The sequence below is a fragment of the Sphaeramia orbicularis genome, chromosome 20 (assembly GCF_902148855.1).
Source record: "Sphaeramia orbicularis chromosome 20, fSphaOr1.1, whole genome shotgun sequence".
Classification (NCBI taxonomy): Eukaryota; Metazoa; Chordata; class Actinopteri; order Kurtiformes; family Apogonidae; genus Sphaeramia; species Sphaeramia orbicularis.
The window spans coordinates 20,878,410-20,899,640 of NC_043976.1; the positions used below are offsets into that span (position 1 = coordinate 20,878,410).

Below are 21,231 nucleotides of genomic sequence, written 5' to 3' on the forward strand. Positions count from 1 at the left end.
GCAATAAACGGACAGACCCTACAGCAATTTCTACTCATGTTAACTTTAAAATTTCAAAACAGCGAGTGACGTACTTTTACATCCATATGGCCATATAGAACCTATGACCTCAACAAAGCCATGAGAATAAGATTCTGCCTGATTTCCCAAATTGTTTGTTTGGAAAGTTTAAATTTAGAGAAGCAATCTACATGGAACAACAAATAGCCTGGAAAAGTAAACTCCTCATCTTATGAGTATACACACTGATACAGGGTGGGAAATGGCCTTCTAGTATAATGTTAAAATATATGTTTGTTAATATTTATTTGAGTACATACATACATATATTAATTTCTACCCTAATCCACATGGTTTTAAAAGAAACCACTGAGTTCTAGTTTGACTTTTTAGAGTTGCATTTGGTCGGCTCAGTCTCCTGCCAAGATCTCCAGGGAGATCCTTGCCTGAAAAGGATGGATTGAGAAGCACTTAATTAAACTAACAATGTGGCATTTCTGAAGGAGAAAGGAACACTTAAGATGTGTCAATAGACATTCAGAGTGCAACTGTTGGGAGCCCCTACAGCTGAGCCCCAACCAGACTTGCATAGCTCCAACAGCTGCAAAGAGCAGTCAAATACTTGCCAAGCCTCATTGGACCTATTAAAAAAAGAAACAATTATCTGTACATTGAGTTCTGCTCTATCATCTCACTATGGACTCATGGCGAGGTGAAACCTATCCTCCACTCAATAGCCACCCTTCCATTGCTTTTTTTTTCATTTTAATATTTATGCGTTTTGCTGATAAAGTGCACCGCTACTGCTACAGTCTGATGTCACTCACCCGTCCATATCTGTTGGCATAAGAACCCGTAAGCAAGGAATGGAAAACGATGATTGTTTCATCCAGGTCCCAGATGAAAACTCGCTGGAGAGATGGGGGTGGAGGGGGAAGAAAGACACAAAGAAAAACAGAGAGAAAAGAGGCAAAATCAATGGTGCACTCTGTAGGGCTGCAAGGTGATCCTCCTGGTCAATAGGCCAGGAGCGTGTATTTGTGTGCCACAGGGACCAGGATCCATTTGCTTGGGTTGGTCACCGCAACACTCCTTCCATCACCCCACCACATGCTTTCTACCCCTTGCCCTTTACATTAGAGTAATCAATAGTGACAAACTAATTAACTAGATATGTTAACATGTCATGATGTAAGCGCTATAATGGGTGCTATTAACCTTGTTCAGATTCATATCATATTAATGAAGAGCCCTCTGAAATTTCAAGAGTTTATTTTGACATATGGCCACTATGTAAGTGTTGTATGGCTCATGGTGCAATGGTATCTTTGTTAGTCACAGGTATTGACCAGTCTTTCATGACTAGAATATATATTATTCACTTCAGTGATGACTCACTTAATCTCATGCCTTATTGTTTATTTACAAGGTATACATGAGAACTTTATATAAGATATGTGTTGAGTGATGTCATATATTCCACAGTGCATTAATAATGCATTTATAGTTAAGGAATCAAATATTTAAGAATTAATGCCCATCAAGTGTTAAAGCTTGTGTGGCAGCCATATAGTAAGTGGATTAGTGTCCATGTGCCTCAGACAGGGCGAGGCTGTCTGTCGCCAAGGTAGCGGGCTCACCCTACCTCAAGGTCGGAGTCGGGCGGTGGTGATGGGTTGTTGTTCCTCCTTCCTCGGCCACGTGACTTTCCATCTGAGGCCCGGCGCAATCGATCTGAATCTGAATCTTTAATGGGGGTTGATGGACTGTGGATGGTACTGTACTCTGCTGAAAGGAGGAAAGTAGGAAGAAGGAGAGGATAAAAAGAGTGTATCGAAGATGAGCTATTATTTGCTTTTAGCAAATATGTTTGAGTGACTATTTGTCTTGATAGAGGACAGGCAGCTTCCTGAGACATTATTTAGTACTTATGGAAACCTACAGGTACAGTTAGCAGTTGTAGAATGCATACTAAAAGCATTTCTCCTCCATACTGATTTAATAAACAAGAGGTAATGGAATACATGTCAAGTACAAACAGTAAATATGTCATTTAATCTAAACTGGATGTCTGTGAAATTGTTTCAAGTCTGCTGTCTTCGGTGCTAAATGATAAGGAACTCAACAGTCTTGGAACTTTTATGGTCTCATAAAAGATCAAATGCATGCATGATAACTAAATTATGCATTAATATCACATAATATTACATGTTTTTCAAATGTTTTTGTTTTCTACATAGTATAGTAAACGTGACAGCCATAATCTTATTCAAAATCTTTCATTAAGTTTGATCTCTTATCATAAAATATCTTTCATTAAAATCATGGCTCCTACCAGCATCACGCTGCTGTTAGACATAAGAACCCAGATTCCTGTGGTTTCATTCCTACCTGCAGGGTTATCTGTGAGGGCCTGGCTGGTAATACCAGCGGGTGGCTCCTGGAGGGTGTAGGTGGTTGTGGTGGAGGGCGTGCTGGGGCTGGTGTTGTTGCTTGTCATGTAAGGTGAAGTGTAGGGTGAGCTGTTGTAATACTGAGCATACTGGCCCTGGCCAAAAGCTGGATAACTGGGGTAGTCCTGCAGAGAAGACCAACAGTATGGGGAAGTGAAAAAACATTTAGGTATTTGTAATCAGACCAAGGACATACTTAGATAAAGATTAGGGAAGTAGAAAAAAAGACCTTGAGATAAAGGACAGATAGGTAGAGTAATGTGTAACAGGAGAGGTTTGTGTTCAACATGTAGACAGCACAGAAAGACAAAAGGTAGCAGAGTTGACGAAGAGAAGTAGGTTTGGCAGAGTAATGTGAGATATGCCCGGCACCAGTGTTGCTACTTTACAGTGCAGATTCCAAAACATAAATGCAAACATATGTCTGTTCTGTCCTACATCTGGACAACGATCTGTCTTGTTTTTTTTTTTCATCTCCTTTTCCTTATGTGGCATTATACATATGTGTTGGAGGAGGTACAGTAGATAATCCTGTGGACAAGGCTTCTGACATCCTGAGTGATTTATGTTTGGATGTGTCACGGATGAAATGTAACATATTGACTATGCATGTTTCATAAAGATTTCCAGGTTGGTAAGAAGTCTTTAGGTCTAACTTATATAAAGCGATACCAGCATCCCAGACAAAGAGTGAAATGGAAATAAAAAGTGTCCTGCTACCTGTTGCGTGCTGTTGAAACCAGTTGAGTTTGTCAGGGAGTTGTTTCCTGCATACAATCCTGACGTAGTTGTAAAAGTACCACCTGAAAAGTGACAACACAGTGAGTTATACATGTAACCAAATACAGTGTTAGATGTGTCACACTGGAAAAAAACACAGTGACAGATGTGAAATGGTACAAAGTCAGAGGGGGAAAAAGGTTAGTTTTTTGTGAAACAACTATTTGTGGTGGTGAAACAGAGGGAAGCCCGAGGGTGAGTTTCCAACAATGGCTTTATCTTTCTCCTCTTCCTTTCTTATCAGTGATTGGATCAGACCTGATGACTGACAGAAGGACAAGGGGGGGGACAGATAAGGATGAGGGGTGGACCTGCTTCCAAGCCATCCAGGCCCGCACAATGTGAAGCACACAAGAGACTGTTGTGTGTGAGCTATCGAAGGGTGGCACGGGGTGAAAAGGAGAGGGGGACGGTGAATGCAGGATGAGTATGTGGAGGGATGAATGAGCAGAGATGTATAGAGGGAGGGGCAGGTCAGGGTGAGCTGCACTGGGGGCGGGATTACTGCTGACATCCAGCCCCAATAAATATGTATGTTCCTCTTTTCACTCGCTCAAAGGATGGACCTCCTGGGCAATTAAATCATTCAAAGGGGTTGATAGCATCTAATGGCTTAATAATATACATGACTGGAGTTATATAGAAGTGAAGCAGCAACAGGCCCCAGGGGCAAAGGCTTCTGTCTTGAGCAGGAATCCACCTGTGGTATTACGTCAGGAAAGGGGATAGCGGGAATAAAAGTAACAGGGAGTTTATTTTCTAAAGTTATCAGTACAGCCAAAATTATCCTGATTATCTTCTTTGTAATTCTTACTGTTTATAAAGATGTATCAGTATACATGTTTATTTAAAAATGTATCTTTTAAATTTAAGATATTGAAGGAGAATGGTCACTACAAGGACGAATGAACTTTGTTCCACGATTCAAGGCTTTTTATTTTTGGGACTCGTTTGCCTTATGGGCTGGTGAAGTGCATCTCCTGGACTCAACAAAAACTGGAATGACATTCGTCTCCTTTTTACCAATGTCGATCTGCTAGTGAATTTACTTGTTCATTCCATTCAAGATGCAATTTAAAAAGAAAAAAAATGCATCTTTTGGGTTGATATTTTTCTAATTAAACCACATACGTCAGTTTTGTTATTATGTCTTGACCAGTTTTGTTTAGTGTATTTTTAGAAAGTGGGTTGAAATTATACAGAGGAATCACAGTGTTTCATATGAGCTTTTCTAATACACCTCGTAACTACAGATGGATCATTTCTCCATACATCTACAGGCTAAATTGCTGGGTGCTACCATTGCTCCCACAGCCAAAAAATATCCCGTAGCTTTAGTGAAAATGAAGGGAGAGATAAATTTACGGTTCCTAAATGGGGGCGTAATTACACCTTTGTTCTCGGAGACAAACAGAGGGAGTTCCTTTCATCCTCTGGTCATTGGCCCCATCAGGAGGGCCCTCCCACACCGTGACAAACATGAAGCAGCTTTCAGAAGGATCAGGGAAGTGTGTGTGTGTGTGTGGTGTGTTTGTGTGTGTGTGTGTGGGGGGGGGTGGTGGAGGTGGTGGGGCATGGGCAGTATAAAGGAGAAAACATGGGGAAGAGTTTTGCAACATTTAGCCTTGTCAGTTAACAAAGTATGCACTGAAAAGCACACAATTAATATGGCTATTCATCCAAGAGGACTCGGCTCTTCTAATTATTTGTATAGTTTATCACTCTTTGCTTCCAGAAATTATACACACAGCAGACTTCTACTGTGTTTTTCTCCCAGGCCTCTACAGGTTATTTTCATCAGAACTCTTTATTGTTATATTTGCTATTCCACGGCCTGCAGGGGGATTTCTAAAGCGTTCGTGTTCTCCGCAGAAAGTTCAACATCAAGTGAAAGTCTGACAGAACAATAAGTCAAAGACAAGGAGGAGCAAGACTTGGAAGGACAACAAATTAGCCTAATGCACAGTTCAAACAGTCATAAAAGCTCTCACTGTCAGGGTTTGAGGGTTGCTCTGTGGAGAACAAGGAGCCACATAAAAGCCAAGGGGACCCCCGCCTGCCCAGTGAGAATGGGCTCATGCTGTTGGGAGTGGTGGTGCTGGTTATAGTTGGGGGAGAAAGATGGTTGTGGTTCCCCGGGGGGCATGTTTTCGCTCCCTCCCCCAGTCCTGCTCCAGTTAGTTCACTCACTCAAGACCAGACATCATCCCTCCCTCCTCCTCTGCTTCCCTCCTGCCTTCTGGCCCCACAATTGGAAGTCCATTTGCTTTGCTTGATCAGTCGCCTTGCCATGGGCTATGTCTATCATCAGTGCACAATATTTGTAGCAGAAGTTTGTATGCTCCACTTGGGAATAGGCTATCAAGTCCAGATGGGGCTCTCTTTTTTAAAAAGGTATCCAAGACTTCAGCTTGCACTACCACTTGGGCAGAATGCAGGAATCCAATTATTCACCTAATTAGCATCTGTTCTTTTACACCATTAGCACAACTTCTCTGTATCTGCGCACACCTAAGATGTTTTATTTATTTATTTTTTTTATCTGAAAAGCATAAGATGTAGTCCATAGAACTGAAAAACTGCTGTTCAGTTTTGTAGTGCTATGTGTCTGTTTTATGATTTTGTGCCATGGCTTTAACACCCACACAAAGCTCCGTGGCATCAGACATGAAAGGAAGTAGCAAGAACATTAATCTAATCGTCCTCTGTCTTGACAGCTGGCCACAGGCTGGTGGCAAGGACGCTGTCAAAGAGGGGGAGTATCAAATGTAAAAAAAGATTCTTTGGTTGGGACACCCAGGCCTGGGGCATCTCGCCAAGGCAGATCAATAGGCCAGAAAGAGTAATGATGATGGTGTGGCTGAGGGCCAGAGCCACAGCTAGAGAACCCAGGGCCAGAATAGTGGTCAATCTGTCATCTAACATGGCTGTCAATTACAAACGCACTTAACGCTACGCGGGGCATCCGATAGCCAGAGATAGCAGGAGAGAGTGCGGGAGAGACAGAGATAGACAGAGGGAAAGAGAAAGAGTAAGAGCATAATACTTTGAAGATGAATGGGCACATAATACTGTCATCGTGAGTTAAACCACTAAGGGCTGGACAGCAGCTCGTACATTCTGCCTTACATGCTCTGCCTCTTGTTCTCTTTCTTTCTCTCTGCCTCTCCCTTTTCAGTGTCTCGGCTGCATGCTGCAAAACGCTGGCTGCGGCCGACTGTGTATGGTTAAGAGGCGTGGAAAACAGGCTTCCCCGCACTACATCTGCTGCTGAGCTGGCGTTATTTATTGTCGGATGCTCCAGAGAGTTTTCAACAACATGTGGAGATGTTTCTACTGTCACACATTAGATATTCCAGGAGAGAACACAAAGACTATGTGAGCAGTTAGCTAACTATCCTTGTCTAATGCAGGTGTTGCTGAGCAAAAGAGACTTTTAGCAGAGACCACTACAAAGAAAGAGTAATAGAGACATTACATTGGAGCAGGCCGGAGCTACATTTAAGATGACTGTATAACTGTGCAAAGAGAGCAAAAGAAGGGGAGTACAGGGCGCAACAACTCATCTTTATTGGTTTCAAGGCCATAAATCTCTGCGGTCTCAGGTCTTAAGCAAATACAAATATGATCACAGGGAGAGAAAAAACAAAGGCTGTGGAGGGATGAATGACATGGCTGGTGCCTCTAAAGTGTCTGCCATTTTTCCATCTGTGCTGATTCTTTTAAGAGGAGAGGGAGACAGACCCATGATGACCGCTGGGATGCAGCTTTTCAGGGCTGAGGGTGGGCGCCGCCGTGTGAATAAGTCTAGCTAAATCAGGAAGACCTATTTATTCCTGTTTTACAATATATTTAGGCTGAAGACAGCGTGATGAAATTTTAAGCTGCACATCAACATCATACAGACATTCAGGATGACTTGTGAAAATGTACAGGGAGGGAGATGAAAGATTCACTGAGATGTCCTCACCCTGCATCTGGTAGCTGTAGGGGGCCTGTCCTGTCTGTGGCGTGGTGAAGCCAGAGCTGTAGCTTAGGAAGCCCGTCTGTCCCGGGGACTGGGACTGGCTCAGACCCCCTTCTGTCTTTATGCCTGCCCACAATGGACCTAAATCAGTTAGTGACACCAGATCGGTTTGATGCACAGACAACAGTCAACACACAGGTTTAAATTACACTGGACACAGCAAAGGAACACACAGATGGTCTCTGTCTGTTAGAGTAGCGCGCTAATCGCAACGGACGACTACTGATTATCTGTTTACAAGATTTTCACTACCAACAGTTGTTTTGAAATACTATCTGCACTGCATTTGGTCTCACTAAAAAGAAGTTATCCATTTTGCTCTAAAATCAAAATGTTTCATATTTCACAATATTATTATTATTATTATTAGATGTAGTGGTAGTAATAGAGTTGCAAAAGTTAAAGACATATTTTACCAAGTTAAACTAACCATTTGTTAAATTAAATCAGTCACAGAGCAGTTTCTGTGCAACGGTAAGTTGCATGACTCCATTCAAATAAACAATATAAATTCCTCCACATATTGGAGAGCCTTTTGGGGTCAAAACACTGCAAAGACTTTGCACAAATAAAGCCTACAGTAAGCCATGCACTCTTTGCTTTCTCTTGCAATGCCAGAGGAAACCAGGTTTTGTTTTCAGATTTATATCACTAATCTTTCAGATCTGTCTGAATAGCTTGATAAGCAAATTCAGTTTTATTGCAATGAAGGATAATATGCAGGTACTAAACAACAAGCAACAACTCAGCATCTTTGCTACTCCTGTAGCTGAGGAATTGTGGGAACGTAGACTGTTATGAGTGAGTTCTTAGTCATGACCTTCAAGCAGGAATAATATTTAGATGTACTTTTCTCCTCCTGCATGCAACACGACGTAAAGCCCACTGACAATATTAACAGGCATATATTAGCTTGACATGAGGAGGGTTTGATGTGTGTTAGACAGATCTTACCGTAGGCTGGGATGCCATAGGGCTGTCCAGGCTGAGGATAGCTAGCATAAGCTGCGGCCTGCTGCATTCCTGTGGTGTACTGCGTCTGCCCATACGCAGCCATATTTTGGGATGAAGGAGTAGGAAGAATATGCGGATATGTTCTGCTATTTGAGAAAAGAAACAAAAGACAAAAGTGAGAAAGGAAGACAGGAAGAAAGAGAACCATGTTTTACCCCAAAAAATCATAACACAAACTCTGCTGACAAATTCTTTGTGATTGTGCTACTTCATTTTAAACACTGAGCCAAGCTGTAAGGCAGATAGCATCGAACAGCTCATATACATGAGGAAAGAACAATAAATGGCAAACGAAAGTTTTGCAAGATAATAATTACAACAGATTTCAGAGTGCGCAAGCTGCAGACATCCAGGCAAACAAAGCCAGACGAAAACCCGCGATCAAGCAGAAGGATCTAATTAAAGATCCAAATGAAGTTGGATGCTGCTTATTTTTTAAAGAAAAATAAAAGAAGCCTTACTTGGAAGGGTAAATCTGCGGAGAGAACTGGTGAGTTTGTCTTGGGCTGAAGCCACTGGTTCCAATAGCTGAGGAGAGTTAAAAAGAAAAGAGGCAAGCACATATTTAAACATTAAGAAATAAGGTAAATATTATCTTTTGCCAACAGAACTTCTGGATTCCAAGGAAACAGTCATTACATTGCATTACTCTATTTATTTCGGTAACCTTATTTAAAGTTGAAAACCGGAGAGCAATAATCAAGTAAAATAATCAGGTAAGAACATAAGGTTTTTCTGCTGACCCGCGTATCTCTGAGATACTTCTGGGCTGCTATGACAACTGCTGGTATAAACACACACAGGATGGTCGGAATCAGCCTCAGCCTGTGGCTTCAGTTGCTTTGGGCTTTTCAAGCCACAACCACATTGGAAGTGACATCACTGATTGCAGGTAATGAGTGCTACTGCATAATCATTCCTTCATTAAGCGTATGACCATGTGGTTCCACGGTGCTGTTAACTTGTGAAAGTTCACCCACAAACAACTTGCGCAAAGAACATTTGCTTTGAATCTGCAGGAAGAATTATACCACATGGTTAGATTTTATGTGATTACGCTTGGTTTTTAAAGACCAACTCATATTTAAAACCCCCCCACAAACGTACATCTTATTTATAAATCTGTACAAATTTCATAATTAATAATATATATATACATATATATATATATATATATATATATATATATATATTTTTTTTTTTTTTTTTTTTTTTTTTAACAGTAAAACAACTACTACCTTGCAATTTTTGAAACAGATTTTTTAGTTACTATAGGAGTTATTACAAGTGCTAAATAAATTGCTTGAAAGTGTCTTAAAAGTGCCTCTTGAATTTTTTTTTTTTTAATCCACTGAAATTGTTTGATTTACAATTACATTTTATATACAAGCTAAACTCATAAAATTTCATTGAGATAACACAGCTCCAACACATTAATTGCATTAACTGTAGTTGAATGGTGCAGTTTTGAAACATCTGTCTAATTGGTCATGACATGTAAAATAAGGGATTTGGTTGCGGGGGAGCTCTAACTGTATGTAACTGTATGCTGTAACCCCTCACACACGTTATTAATATTGAACACTTTTCCCACATCAGCAGCACCTGCCACTGGACAAAACTTGCTCCTCTGAACAGAGCTTTGGGTTTCCCCCTTGGAGGATATGGGGTGTAAGATTACTAAATTTCATTAATATTGTCAGAGACAAAAGTCATAGCAGTGATTTATGTGCTTCCAGTGTTAAAGTATCAAGTACTTACTTAAACAGTTAAGAAAATACAGGAAAATTAGCAGCAAGATAATACCATTCGTAGTCTGATACAGTACTAATTACACACAATTATGAAAAACTTAAGTCATAGATACCACTTACAGTGGCAAAGAGAAAAATGATCACATTTCTTCAACAATTTTTACAATGCCCACTAGTGCTTTTGTTAAGCTTTGTTTCCGAGTATGTGTTCAAGTGTGAATGTGTGTGTTTGTGTGATATTCTGTTGCTGCAAGGAGGGTGTGAAAACTGTGGCTGACAGGGCGATAGGGTAACAGCCCGTGGAGAGTAAGGGCCACGGGGACGCCATGTCACTCCACTGGACGGACAAGCTCAGTGCATTACAGGTCATAATTCTGGCTTCACTGGCATGGGAACCAGGAAAGGGGACACACACACACACACACGTGCAAGCAAGCAAAGCATATAAATATGCTGACAAAGGTAACACACATCTCTACATACACACAGACAGACATACTATATTGGCGTTTTAGCAGCAGGGACACTTCCTGGGGCCTTGCTTATCAGTCACCCGTCTCTAGGCTCATCTCTCACTGATCAGTTCTGCAGCTGTGTGTGTGGGAAGTGACCAGACCCATCAGTGCACACACAGACACACACAGACACACAACTAAACAGTCTGCCCCCCCCCCCCCTCACCTGATCCTGAGAAGCTGTCTAGAGAGGTGTCTGCTACTGAGGAGGCGATTTCACTGCTGGTCATTGGCTCGGTTTTAACTGCAAAAAAAGAAGACACACTGTCACCACATGCACCAAATTACTGTCTGCAAAAAAATAAAATTAAACTTGATTAATGGCTTGCTACTTCAGGCTTCACATTTTGACACTCATCAAATAATGTTTTGAAAATGAGCAAGACGTTACTTTGTGTAACATAAAAACAATGAAGTAGCGAGGAGGGAGTCATCAACAACTTGCCGACAGCGTTAATAGCAATATCACCCAATTAAATGCTTTGAATTTATTATTAAATTAAAAACATCTGCATTAGTTCAAATGGCTTATACGTGTTTTCAAATGTAATGTTTTATTGGTGTTTATCTACTAGTGTGTGAAAGTTACAATTATCTTAATCACCGATCACAATTTTTATCTTTAATATTTAGATATATGCTTTAGCAACTTTCTTATATCAGATTTTTTTTTACATTAAATAGCAATTTAAAACATAAATTCAACATGTATTTGACCAGATGATTTTAAAGAAAAAATACTGCAGTCTTATATTATCATTTACAAATAATGAAAAATTAATGGTTTATCTGTGCTTAAATGTAGCATGAAAAACAAAACAAAAGATTAAATGTGTATTATTACAGACAAGGCTGAAAAAGGGGTTCTGCTCGAATACACACAGAGAAAGTACAATTGAAATGTCAAAGAAACATATGGAGTATAAAATCTTTTAAAGTGTGCAGTGAACGCAGTTTGACCTTGGTTCCATTATACAGCTCAGCGATAGATCTGCAAAGACAATTTCACAGCTTTCTGACAGCTAAGGAATCTTTGAAATCAATCCATTTCACTTCAGGCGGGCTGGAGAATTTTCTCTTTTTACTTTTTTTTGGCAAAACAAATTGACAATGTGGGCAAGATAGTCATGCTCAGTGGAATCCCTCATGGTTGAAGAAGCCATTTGCTGTCATGTTTTACATGTTTCTGCTATGCTTGTTCTGTGCAGAAACATATGTTGACAAGGAGCAATTCTCTGAACACTGACGATGAAAAAAAAAAAAATATAGTGATAAGGTGCATGCATAAAGTAGCACACACGCAGGTCACAGAGCACACAATAACCACTGTATTCAGAAACAGCACGGAAGGGCCAAAAATAAAAGTATGCAAGTTCACAACCTGGGCATTCATTATTAACAATAGACTCAAATTCATTCAGTATCAAACCATGCTTAAAACAGAAGTACACAAAAATGTAATTCCAAAGACTTTCTGAATGAAAGGCACAATAGTTGAAGCACCTTTAAATCTCTGCAGGAGATAAATTCCGTCTTTTTATGATTAAGAAACAATTATTTACAAGCTATGAAGTGACTCAAAAACTAAGAGTGCTTTCTCTATTGCTGTCTTTTCTTTCTGAAGAGAACACCAAGTATTGTCCTTTCATTGTGTCACCAAAAGTAGACAAACCTGCAGTGGACTGTGAACTAGAACCTAACAACCAGTCTGCAGTGGTAAGCATTGTGATGTTATCTCCTATGGGAAAGAAAGAATGGCAAAGGCACACATGACAGTCTGCATAGTCTACATGTCCCGTGTTATGAATATATATAAAAAAAAAAAAAAAAAAGGAAGAGGAAGAGGAAGAAAAAAAAATGCTCAGAGCACAGATGAAACTGAAGGTTACGTGACAAGGGGGATGTTTTAAATAAATCGTGTTGGTTTGTGACATGATAATGGCTGCTTCACTAAACAATGGCTCAGATTTAAACACAGGCGAATCACCTGAGTAAATAACTATGTACAGTCGAAACCTCATGCAAAACGCCATAATTTCCATGCTGTGGGCTTTGAATAATTACATGGTTACTTAAATAAACAGCTAATAGTCGCTGGGGAAAATATGGCCAGTAGCCCCAGACACTATGAACTGTAAATGCAGGGGCAAATACTCTGTAATATCAAAAATAAGCCACATTCCAATACAGAAAATATGTTTTTAATACACACTTTTGTTGCACTTTCTCTCTGGCACTTTTAACACTTTATTTCTGCAGAACTGCAGCGTAAAAAAGATATAAAAACTGCACAAAACTTTAAGATTTGAACACTTGGGGATAATGTGACTCCATAGTGCATTATAACAACACTGAAATTAAAAAGTTTAACACTGAATTGTACTGTACAGTTGCTACACACAAAAGTAATAGTGACTAAATAACAACAGCGTGGCACTGCACACATACCTTCAGTGCCATTGGGTGTCATGGAATTGTTATTAATGTGCGAGTTGTCGAGGTTGGGACCATTAGGAGATTCACTGCTTCCACTTACTCGGCTGTGAGGACTGGCTAGATCCTGCATTTCCATAGACCTGAAGATGTAAAACACACATGCAAGCACACACATGAACAAACAAACACACATAGACACGCCAAATCAAATTACACATATTACTCTTGTTTCAGGGGCAGACGTACAACATAATACACAGTGCAGTAGAAATTTAGAAAGGTATAAAGTGCGGTATTTTTACATGCATAGTAAAAAGTCTAACTGATGAATAATATATCTTACCAACATAAAATGTGATATTAACATTTCTCTTGCTCTCTTTTAAATTTTAAAAGAGATTCACCGCTAAATTTCAAAGAATGAAAATTAATGGTAGCAGCAAATTTTGAGAGATTTAAAAAAATAAAATAAACAAAATAAAAATAATATAAAATACATATGTGAGGATAAATTTGACGCACATATATACACACTCACACAAAGTCAAACCATGCAGTGAAACAGAATAGTAAACATTTTGACAAGATACTTTCTGATTTCTCGTATTACAACAATTGCACAGCAAGTCCGTGTTTTATTTGACGTGAACACTAAATGTTTACTGTCAATTTACTGAGATGTGTCTTGAAGCAAAAACGGCCTTAAGTGTATATTGTTTTGTGTGGCATCGAAGACTGTTAACAGATGTTTGCTGGTTTGAGGCGATGGTTAATGTGCCTGTTAAAAGTGCACTATGCATGATTATAAGAGTCCATGCCTCAGTGAGGGGCAGATGAGAAGCTCATGAGGCATGTGTTTGCTCTGGCAAGCTCCTTAATTGTTTCTGTGTTTATACAAAAGACCACACCACCGAAAACATTATTCTATCTACTCATTTGTGCGCTCAAAGGATTTGATCGAGTATAGACAATAGAGTTAAAAAAAAAAAAAAAAAAAGCACGAGTGATTTGAAAAGTACGTCCACAACGATAGGCTCCATTTGTCTCTGCCACTGTTCCCATTGCAATAGTGAGTAAATGAAATTAGAACAAAATGTTTTGTACATTATGCTGCCATTTCCAATTATACTTTATGGTTCTGGGTATCTCTGCTATCGATAAACACTGGCCTTTTACACAAGGCCACAAAGATAAATGCTTGGGTAACACTGTAAGTAGTCTGTGCTATCAGATGGAACAAAACAACAAGAATTATGAAATAAAAAGATCCAATTATGACATGCATTCACTGTTTTAGATTATATTATAATGTTATGATATTGTGATATTATAATGCAATACTATATCATTTGGTAAATACAATTTCTTATGGTCAAAGTCCGATTTAATTTAAATCAACTGAGAATATAATGTATAAATTTAGGCCACATATTACAAACCAAAAATATAATGATATAAGTGATATAAAACATTTACGTAACAATAAACAACAATTAGTCAGAAGGCCAAGCCACTCTTCACACATACTCTGATAATGGACGCTGCATTGTCCTTTTCCCAAAGGTAGATTAATTTACTATGAACTAAAAATATCACACTCTTTACGCGTATACCCGCACACAGATACGAGTACAAGCATTCAAGAATCATCCATCAGAAATAGCACTACGTCTGCATCTCGCTGGCTAATCCTGTTTTCTCCTTGCTAAAACTTTTTCCTCATTAGTTGAAGGCTAAAAAGCCCTTCCTGGTGCCAATCAGACAAGGCAGTGAGCTAAGACAAGTTGACAGTTGTTTAGTGTCTCTGTGATGCCACGCAGAGAGCTACATGTCTCTGATGCTGCTGGCACTAACTCAACTGTGCTCTTACCTGAGTCCTGATGGCTTTGAGTCCTCTCAAACCACACTCCCTTTCTTTACTCTGCTCCCACCTGCCCCAACAGAAACAATATCACTCCTTGTTATTGCAGCTCGCTGTCACAGTCCAGAGCCATCCATGACACAAAAAGGCTTGTCTGAGAAAACATTATTGTTATTCTGGATCAGAATGGGAAGAGAGGGCTAGCGGGAGAACAGAGGCGCACATTGTCTCTCTCGGAGCCGCAGCCCTGCTCCACTGTTGTTTCCTCCTCCAGGTCCTCCCTCCTCCCTGAGCAAGGGGAGCATGGCCAAATGACGGAAAGGTGATTCATCATTGGTCTACGACAGCTGCAAACTGGATTAGCCCTCCCCCAATCAACATGCAAAGCGGCTTAGCCAAGGTAAGCAGGAAGGGGTGGGGGGGTTGTGGGGGTGAAGGTAGGCAGAGGGGTGAGGGGTTGGGGTTGCGGGGGCTGAGGGGCAGGGGCTGGGTGGGAGAATCAGCCCGCTTGGCGTAGCCTGCTGCTGGAAGGAAGATGGGACTTGTTGAGCAGAGGCAAGTCAAGCGTGACACCCCTAGCATCTTCAGCAGATCTTTCATCTGCAATTGACACTATCTGAAATTTATCAGCACTCCGCCTCCTGGGATACTGACAGGTCCTAATGACCGTCAGGGTTGCTTCCCGCGGGCCTGCCCCAGCCTGGGGCCATGGCACAGCACACAACCTCCAAACTTAACAGCCTATTCACAATGGACTGGAAGCGGAAAGAAAACAATATATACACTCACACTGACATTATATAAATCTGTTCCTTCTCTGGCAACGCAAAAAAATAATGCTTGTCTTTTCTTTAGCACACAGAGACACATAACTCATGACTGTATGTCTGCATGTGTACACTCACACTTGTGCACAGGGCACTTCAGAGGCCCCCAGATCTGTAGTGCAATGCACACACTCACAAACACACACAGAGACACACAGGGCACTTTAGAGGCCCCCAGATCAGTGGTGCATCTCAGACAATGAAGGAGACTGGAAACAAGAACACGGAGAGCATATGGAGCCACATATGTTTCCTATGACGCTACGAATGCCTCTATTACTCTCCTTTAGCTGACAGTAACATTTCGCTGTCCACTCCCGCTCTGCTCGTCTCTCTCTCCAACATCAAGCAGAGCCATATACTTGCATGGCTATAACACTATATTAGACCTGACTCTAGCCCACCACGGGAATACAGGGTCCAAAAAAGGTCAAAGGTATTCAACTGGTCAGGAAAAGGGAAATAGACATATAAAGTCTTTTTTTCAAAAATCCTGGCACAATTTTTTTTTATGGCTGACTGTTTACATAAGCCAGAGTAACCTGAGCTGCATGGTCTTAGGATTTTTTTTTTTTTTTTTTTTTTTTACATTTTTTTCAACAGGCTTTAGTCTTCACACCAAGGCAAAGCCTTCACAAATACTATTCCAGCTTTACAATTTGCCTACTATCCAACTGCTTGTGGCAGAGCCTTCTTAGCAAAAATAACCATTATATTTTCATTCTCGCTATAGAGGCTGCAGATAACAGCAGTGCCTCCTCCTGGTATTCCTCAATATCAAAACACCAAAAGGAAATGTGAAAAAAACAAAGATATCTATGAAACAGAAAGTCCACAGAGGTAAAAGCCATAAAGACAAAAGAGAAACACATTTTGCCACAGAACATTAACAGTGATCACAGAGTCGGAGGGAAGCTGTGGAAAGAGTGTGATGTGGTGGTGTAATGTGGTACTGTGTGAGTGTGAGTGTGTGTGGTGCTGGATTCTCTGTGCAGGACTAAAGGTCTCTGGAGCTGTTACCACGCTGGTGTCTCTGCCACCGCCAGCAGGTGAAGCCGGCCAGGTGAAGAGGCAGAGGGGGAGCAGGGAAGACGGGAAAGAAAAAGGAGGGGTCAGCGATTTAAAAGTAAAAACAAGCCTTTCTTCTGCACCACTAAATATTTTTTCTCTCCTTTTAAAGGCTGCATTCAGCATCTTTGATGTGCTTCTTCGTTCAACCTGAACTGCCAGGTCTTTGAAGCCAACAAGAACAAAGCAGAGTTAGATGAAGCACTGGAAGTGTCATCAAGAGAAAAAAAAAAAAGAAGAAGTGCCACAACATGCTTCACTTGTGGTTGTTTGCTGGACCTTTTGTTTCGCTTTACTTATTCCAAGACTTGTGTTCCGAAAGGTAAACATAGCCACAGCCAAGCTTTTAGTATAGATCATCTCAGCAGGATGTCTGGCCTGACACAAACAGCTTCATCCTGTTTGCTACGTATACCTGTGTTACTACATGGGCCAGAAATGCTTATTCACATATGAACGTTATATTAGTTTCTAAAATGTGTTATCACATATTAATCATTTAAGCTGCAAATAAAAATAATAAAAAACCTGATGACAATTTATGAGATAAGGGTGAATGTTCTTGGGTGCTCTGGGCATCCCACCCCTTGTCCTTGAGTCACATTGAATGAATATTAATTTTAATGGTAAAGAATACAGTGCTTTGAATTTTACAGACTATGTTAACCATGTGTTGTGAGTTACAACTTTTGAAAAACAATGCTTTAATCAAAATGTAACTTTAAAACAACTAATCCCCACTTAAGCTGGTCAGCTGAATCCACATGGTGGCCCAGGAAAAATAAATCCACTCGCAAAGAATGTAGATGCAGACAACAATTGGACACAGATGTGAGTGGAATTAGGCACAGTTTACAAAATGCTACACTTCACTTGTGTCTCTATATGTGTCCGAAAAAATGATGGCTGCCAAGAAATGCATTAAAACATTAAACTGCTTGTGTTTTCACTTTCTCTAAAGACATGCATTTTGTGCATGCATTTAAGACAATTATGACACAGTTTTAATAAAAATTTATGTGCTATTTTGATAATATGATGTGCAATATTTAATAATAAAAGCATTTTTCTGCCTTGCGTTATAAGAGTTTTTTTTTTAAATAAATCTTTAATTAAAGCATTAGAACACATAAAATATATATTAAAAAATATATATTTCTACATAAATAAAAATTAATGCATCTTATATGTATTTCATCTGTTGTATTTGTTGTAGTTATGGATTACACTGTGCTATTCAACACTTCCTAGTGCGGCACACAAATGAGACTTACGGCGACAAATTACAGGAGCACATGGTGCTTCACACACAATTTAAAATTCTGTAGTTGTCTGTAATTAAAAGCACAATTATTAACAGATGTGCTGTTTGTTGATGTGCAATTTGTCTCTCTCATTTGGCTCAATCTGACATGGTGCTCCAGCAATTCACTCAATAGCTACATTAAATCTGTTAATACTGTGCTCTTCAACCTTCAAAATTATTTCCAGAAGGCCAGTTTGCCTTTGAGGGGCCATCAAACAAGATTTAAGGTGCACATTTTATCACAGCCGGCCTACCACCATGACCACCGCAGAAAGAAAGAGGTTTTACAACACAAAGATGAAAGTAAGTTCACTGACAAATCTTAATGATTATCTCACTTTAATGCTCTTGACTTGTTATTCTACTCTTCTCGAAGATGGGAGAGTGATCTCCTTTTTTAGTTAAATTATTATCTACAGAGGGAATTCTTATGTCACATAAGTTAACATTAACATTGCAGAAGCTACTTAAAATGTATTTATTAGACAGAAAAAAGAAAAAAAAAAAGAAATATCTGTACAAAGGCACGCTGCACTTTCGGCATATTTGTGATGCAATAATCTATTATATCACATTGTCTGTTTAGACTTTCAGGCCCTTGCCTTTTATACTGCAAAGGGTAAACACATTCTAATTTACAAACAAACACACGAGTGAGTATTAGCAATTGAGGATTGTAATGACAATCAACAGAAATGTTTAAAGCTCCTTTCCTGCTCTTTCAGTCACATATTCCACATCCAAACAATGCTGTGTTAACAAAATAACACCCACAGTATTTAGTAAACAAGTATTGCCGGCTAATCGCCTGCTTAACAGATCACCTATTTCCTTCTGCTTTCCCTGTGCTTCCTCTCTGTATCTTCTTCACAAACAGCCAAGTGAGGCTGGATCAATTAGCCCACTGTGTCTTTCACCGTTTTCAATCTCCGCTGTGAGAGGGCTCGGCTGGCTACACACATCCATACGGAAGGCATCAGGCCTTGGGCAAACAATGCCACCGTCACCGTCACCGTCGGCCACTCCTGCTTTTACACACTGCTGCTACACATGCATGGAGCTACGAAGCCAGGCAGAAGAGCCCTGATCTGTTCCTGCGTAAAGCAAATACACAGTGTAAACAGCCCCAAATCAGCCTGCTCATTATCTGTTAATTGGATAAATAAGGTTATTGTATGAGTGAATGGTTGGAGCAGGCGGTCACACACACTGTCATGTTTGTCTGCACGGAGCAGAGGCCACTCTGCAAGCAGTCCGCCTCACTATCCTTTCTTTATTTGCTCGCTTTCATCTTCTAACACACACCTTTCCACACACACCAAATAGAAAAAGCGTTTATAAATGACTGGAATTAGAGGGTGAAAAAGGAAAAGAGGGAAAAAAGGCACAATTTTACAGAGATGAAATGCCCTTAACTGACACACACACACACACACACACACACACACACACACGATAATTCTCCGACTTGTGATGTAAGCCTGTGATCATACGTAGAACATTAAACCAGAACATCCTTCAATTAGAGAAGCTGGTGATTACAGCGAGTGACTCATCTTTACAACACGTGAAATACTGGCGAGTGGAGAAGCAGCACAGTCGGGAGCCGGGCCTGTTGTCTTGGTCAGACGCTGAGAGGCTCTCAGGTCTCCTCACAGCATTCCTGGCCTCAGCAGATGGCATTAGATGTCAACTGCTTTAACTGTGTTGGTTTTGTTTGTTCTGCCAGTTGAAAAAGGGGACTCCTGCAGGGATCAGCATGTTTTCCTTTGCCAGATCAAAAATGTAAACTGGGCCAAGCAAAAGAAGATAGTACTGGGAAACGTGGACCAAACTGTAGGCGGATTATTTTTTTGTGACGCCGGATCTTTATGTTTTTATTTATTTGTTTTGTTTTGCAAATAAAAATCTATTGTTATTTTTCATTGTAAGCATAAAATATTAAGTTATTAAATTTAAGATGCTGACAATTGATTGTGTGACATAAATATTATTTAGAATTACAAATGAAATGTTGTTTACATTTGTAAATCTTTGCAATTTACAGCATATATTCTTAAAGTGAAACATAAATAATGACTTTCAGTAATTATTAAATAAATATTTCTAAATTACATAATTCTGATCACTTCTTTAGGACACAGCCTGTATTTTCTTTGATACAATTTTATGTTTTCTTCAACAATAATTTATAGCTAACCTGTGAAGATTTTAACCCAATTACATCACATTATTATTATTTTTTTTAAAACTATACAAAGCAGTAATTATTCTGACATAAAAATGCAGCACGTTCTGTTTTGTACTATCAAAGCAAAAAAAAAAAATCCATAATCCAGTTTGTCCATTTATATAAATACTTTTAATTGAGAATATTATTTTATTGTAACTCCTGTTGTAAGTATATGAATTATTGGAGATAATTACACACACACACACACACTCACAAACATACACACATATTAAAAAAATAAGTGTGAAAGACAGCAACTACAACACATTAAAAGTAATGTAGAAATCAGGCCCATACTCACTACAATTATGGTCGAATCCCTGTGTGTTTATCCGTTCTTATATCTTGTTAAAAAAAATCTTCTACAGAAAGATCATTGAGTCCAGCAGAAGGGACAACAAACTCTGTCAAACAGTTCTTCAGCTCTACGCAGAACCTATGGTACAATAAATGAAGACTACAAGGCTACTTTTTTCTTTTCATTTTAGGTGTTGGAACCCATGGAGCCCCGTTCGCTATCTCAGGAGACCCAGTCCTAGTGAGAAAGAGAGTTGTCCGATTACTGCTTCAGGCAGTGACTAGCGAGTGTCTGAGGAAGAGGGAAAAAAAGAGAGAGAGTGAGAGAGAGAGCGAGGGAGAGGGAGGGAGGGAAGGAGAAAGGCAGTGAATGAGGGAGGGCGAGGGAGGCTGCTGCTGTTTGAAAAAGCAGAAAAGTTGCTCGGTGCTCTCTCACAGGAAGACTTTGGGTCTGGAGGAGGCACGGGGGAGTAGCGCCTCACACCAGCTCCCCATATGTCATTCACTCACAGCTTTAAGCAATAGAGCCCTCTCCAGATTGTATCAGTGGAGACTAAGACAATGAAATGGCAGATCTGTCCACCGGCCTGCCTGTCCACTGGAACACCAGGCTCTACCCACACACCCCGAGGGCCCACACTTTTCTTCTCCCCCCTCTCT

The 21,231-nt window shown here is 40.0% G+C and overlaps 1 protein-coding gene across 7 annotated transcripts in view; it reads right to left on the minus strand.

Annotated features, from left to right (window-relative positions):
* Positions 1-20,847, minus strand: part of eya1 (EYA transcriptional coactivator and phosphatase 1) — a 38,886-nt gene extending 18,039 nt beyond the window's left edge. Inside the window, exons 1-11 of one of the 7 annotated variants that reach the window (XM_030123901.1) lie at positions 14,850-15,144; positions 12,992-13,119; positions 12,216-12,281; positions 10,710-10,787; positions 8,736-8,802; positions 8,215-8,360; positions 7,204-7,326; positions 3,174-3,256; positions 2,392-2,578; positions 1,646-1,785; positions 828-911 (exon numbers count right to left, since the gene is read on the minus strand). In XM_030123901.1, the coding sequence (XP_029979761.1) occupies positions 828-911; positions 1,646-1,785; positions 2,392-2,578; positions 3,174-3,256; positions 7,204-7,326; positions 8,215-8,360; positions 8,736-8,802; positions 10,710-10,787; positions 12,216-12,281; positions 12,992-13,115 (1,098 nt within the window). In that variant the 5' untranslated portion in view covers positions 13,116-13,119; positions 14,850-15,144. Of the gene's footprint in view, positions 1-827; positions 912-1,645; positions 1,789-2,391; positions 2,579-3,173; positions 3,257-7,203; positions 7,342-8,214; positions 8,361-8,735; positions 8,803-10,709; positions 10,788-12,215; positions 12,282-12,991; positions 13,120-14,849; positions 15,145-20,575 lie in introns of those variants that run through there. The other 6 variants (XM_030123899.1, XM_030123905.1, XM_030123904.1 and 3 more) reach the window with 6 other exon arrangements.
* Between the last annotated feature and the right edge of the window lie 384 nt (positions 20,848-21,231).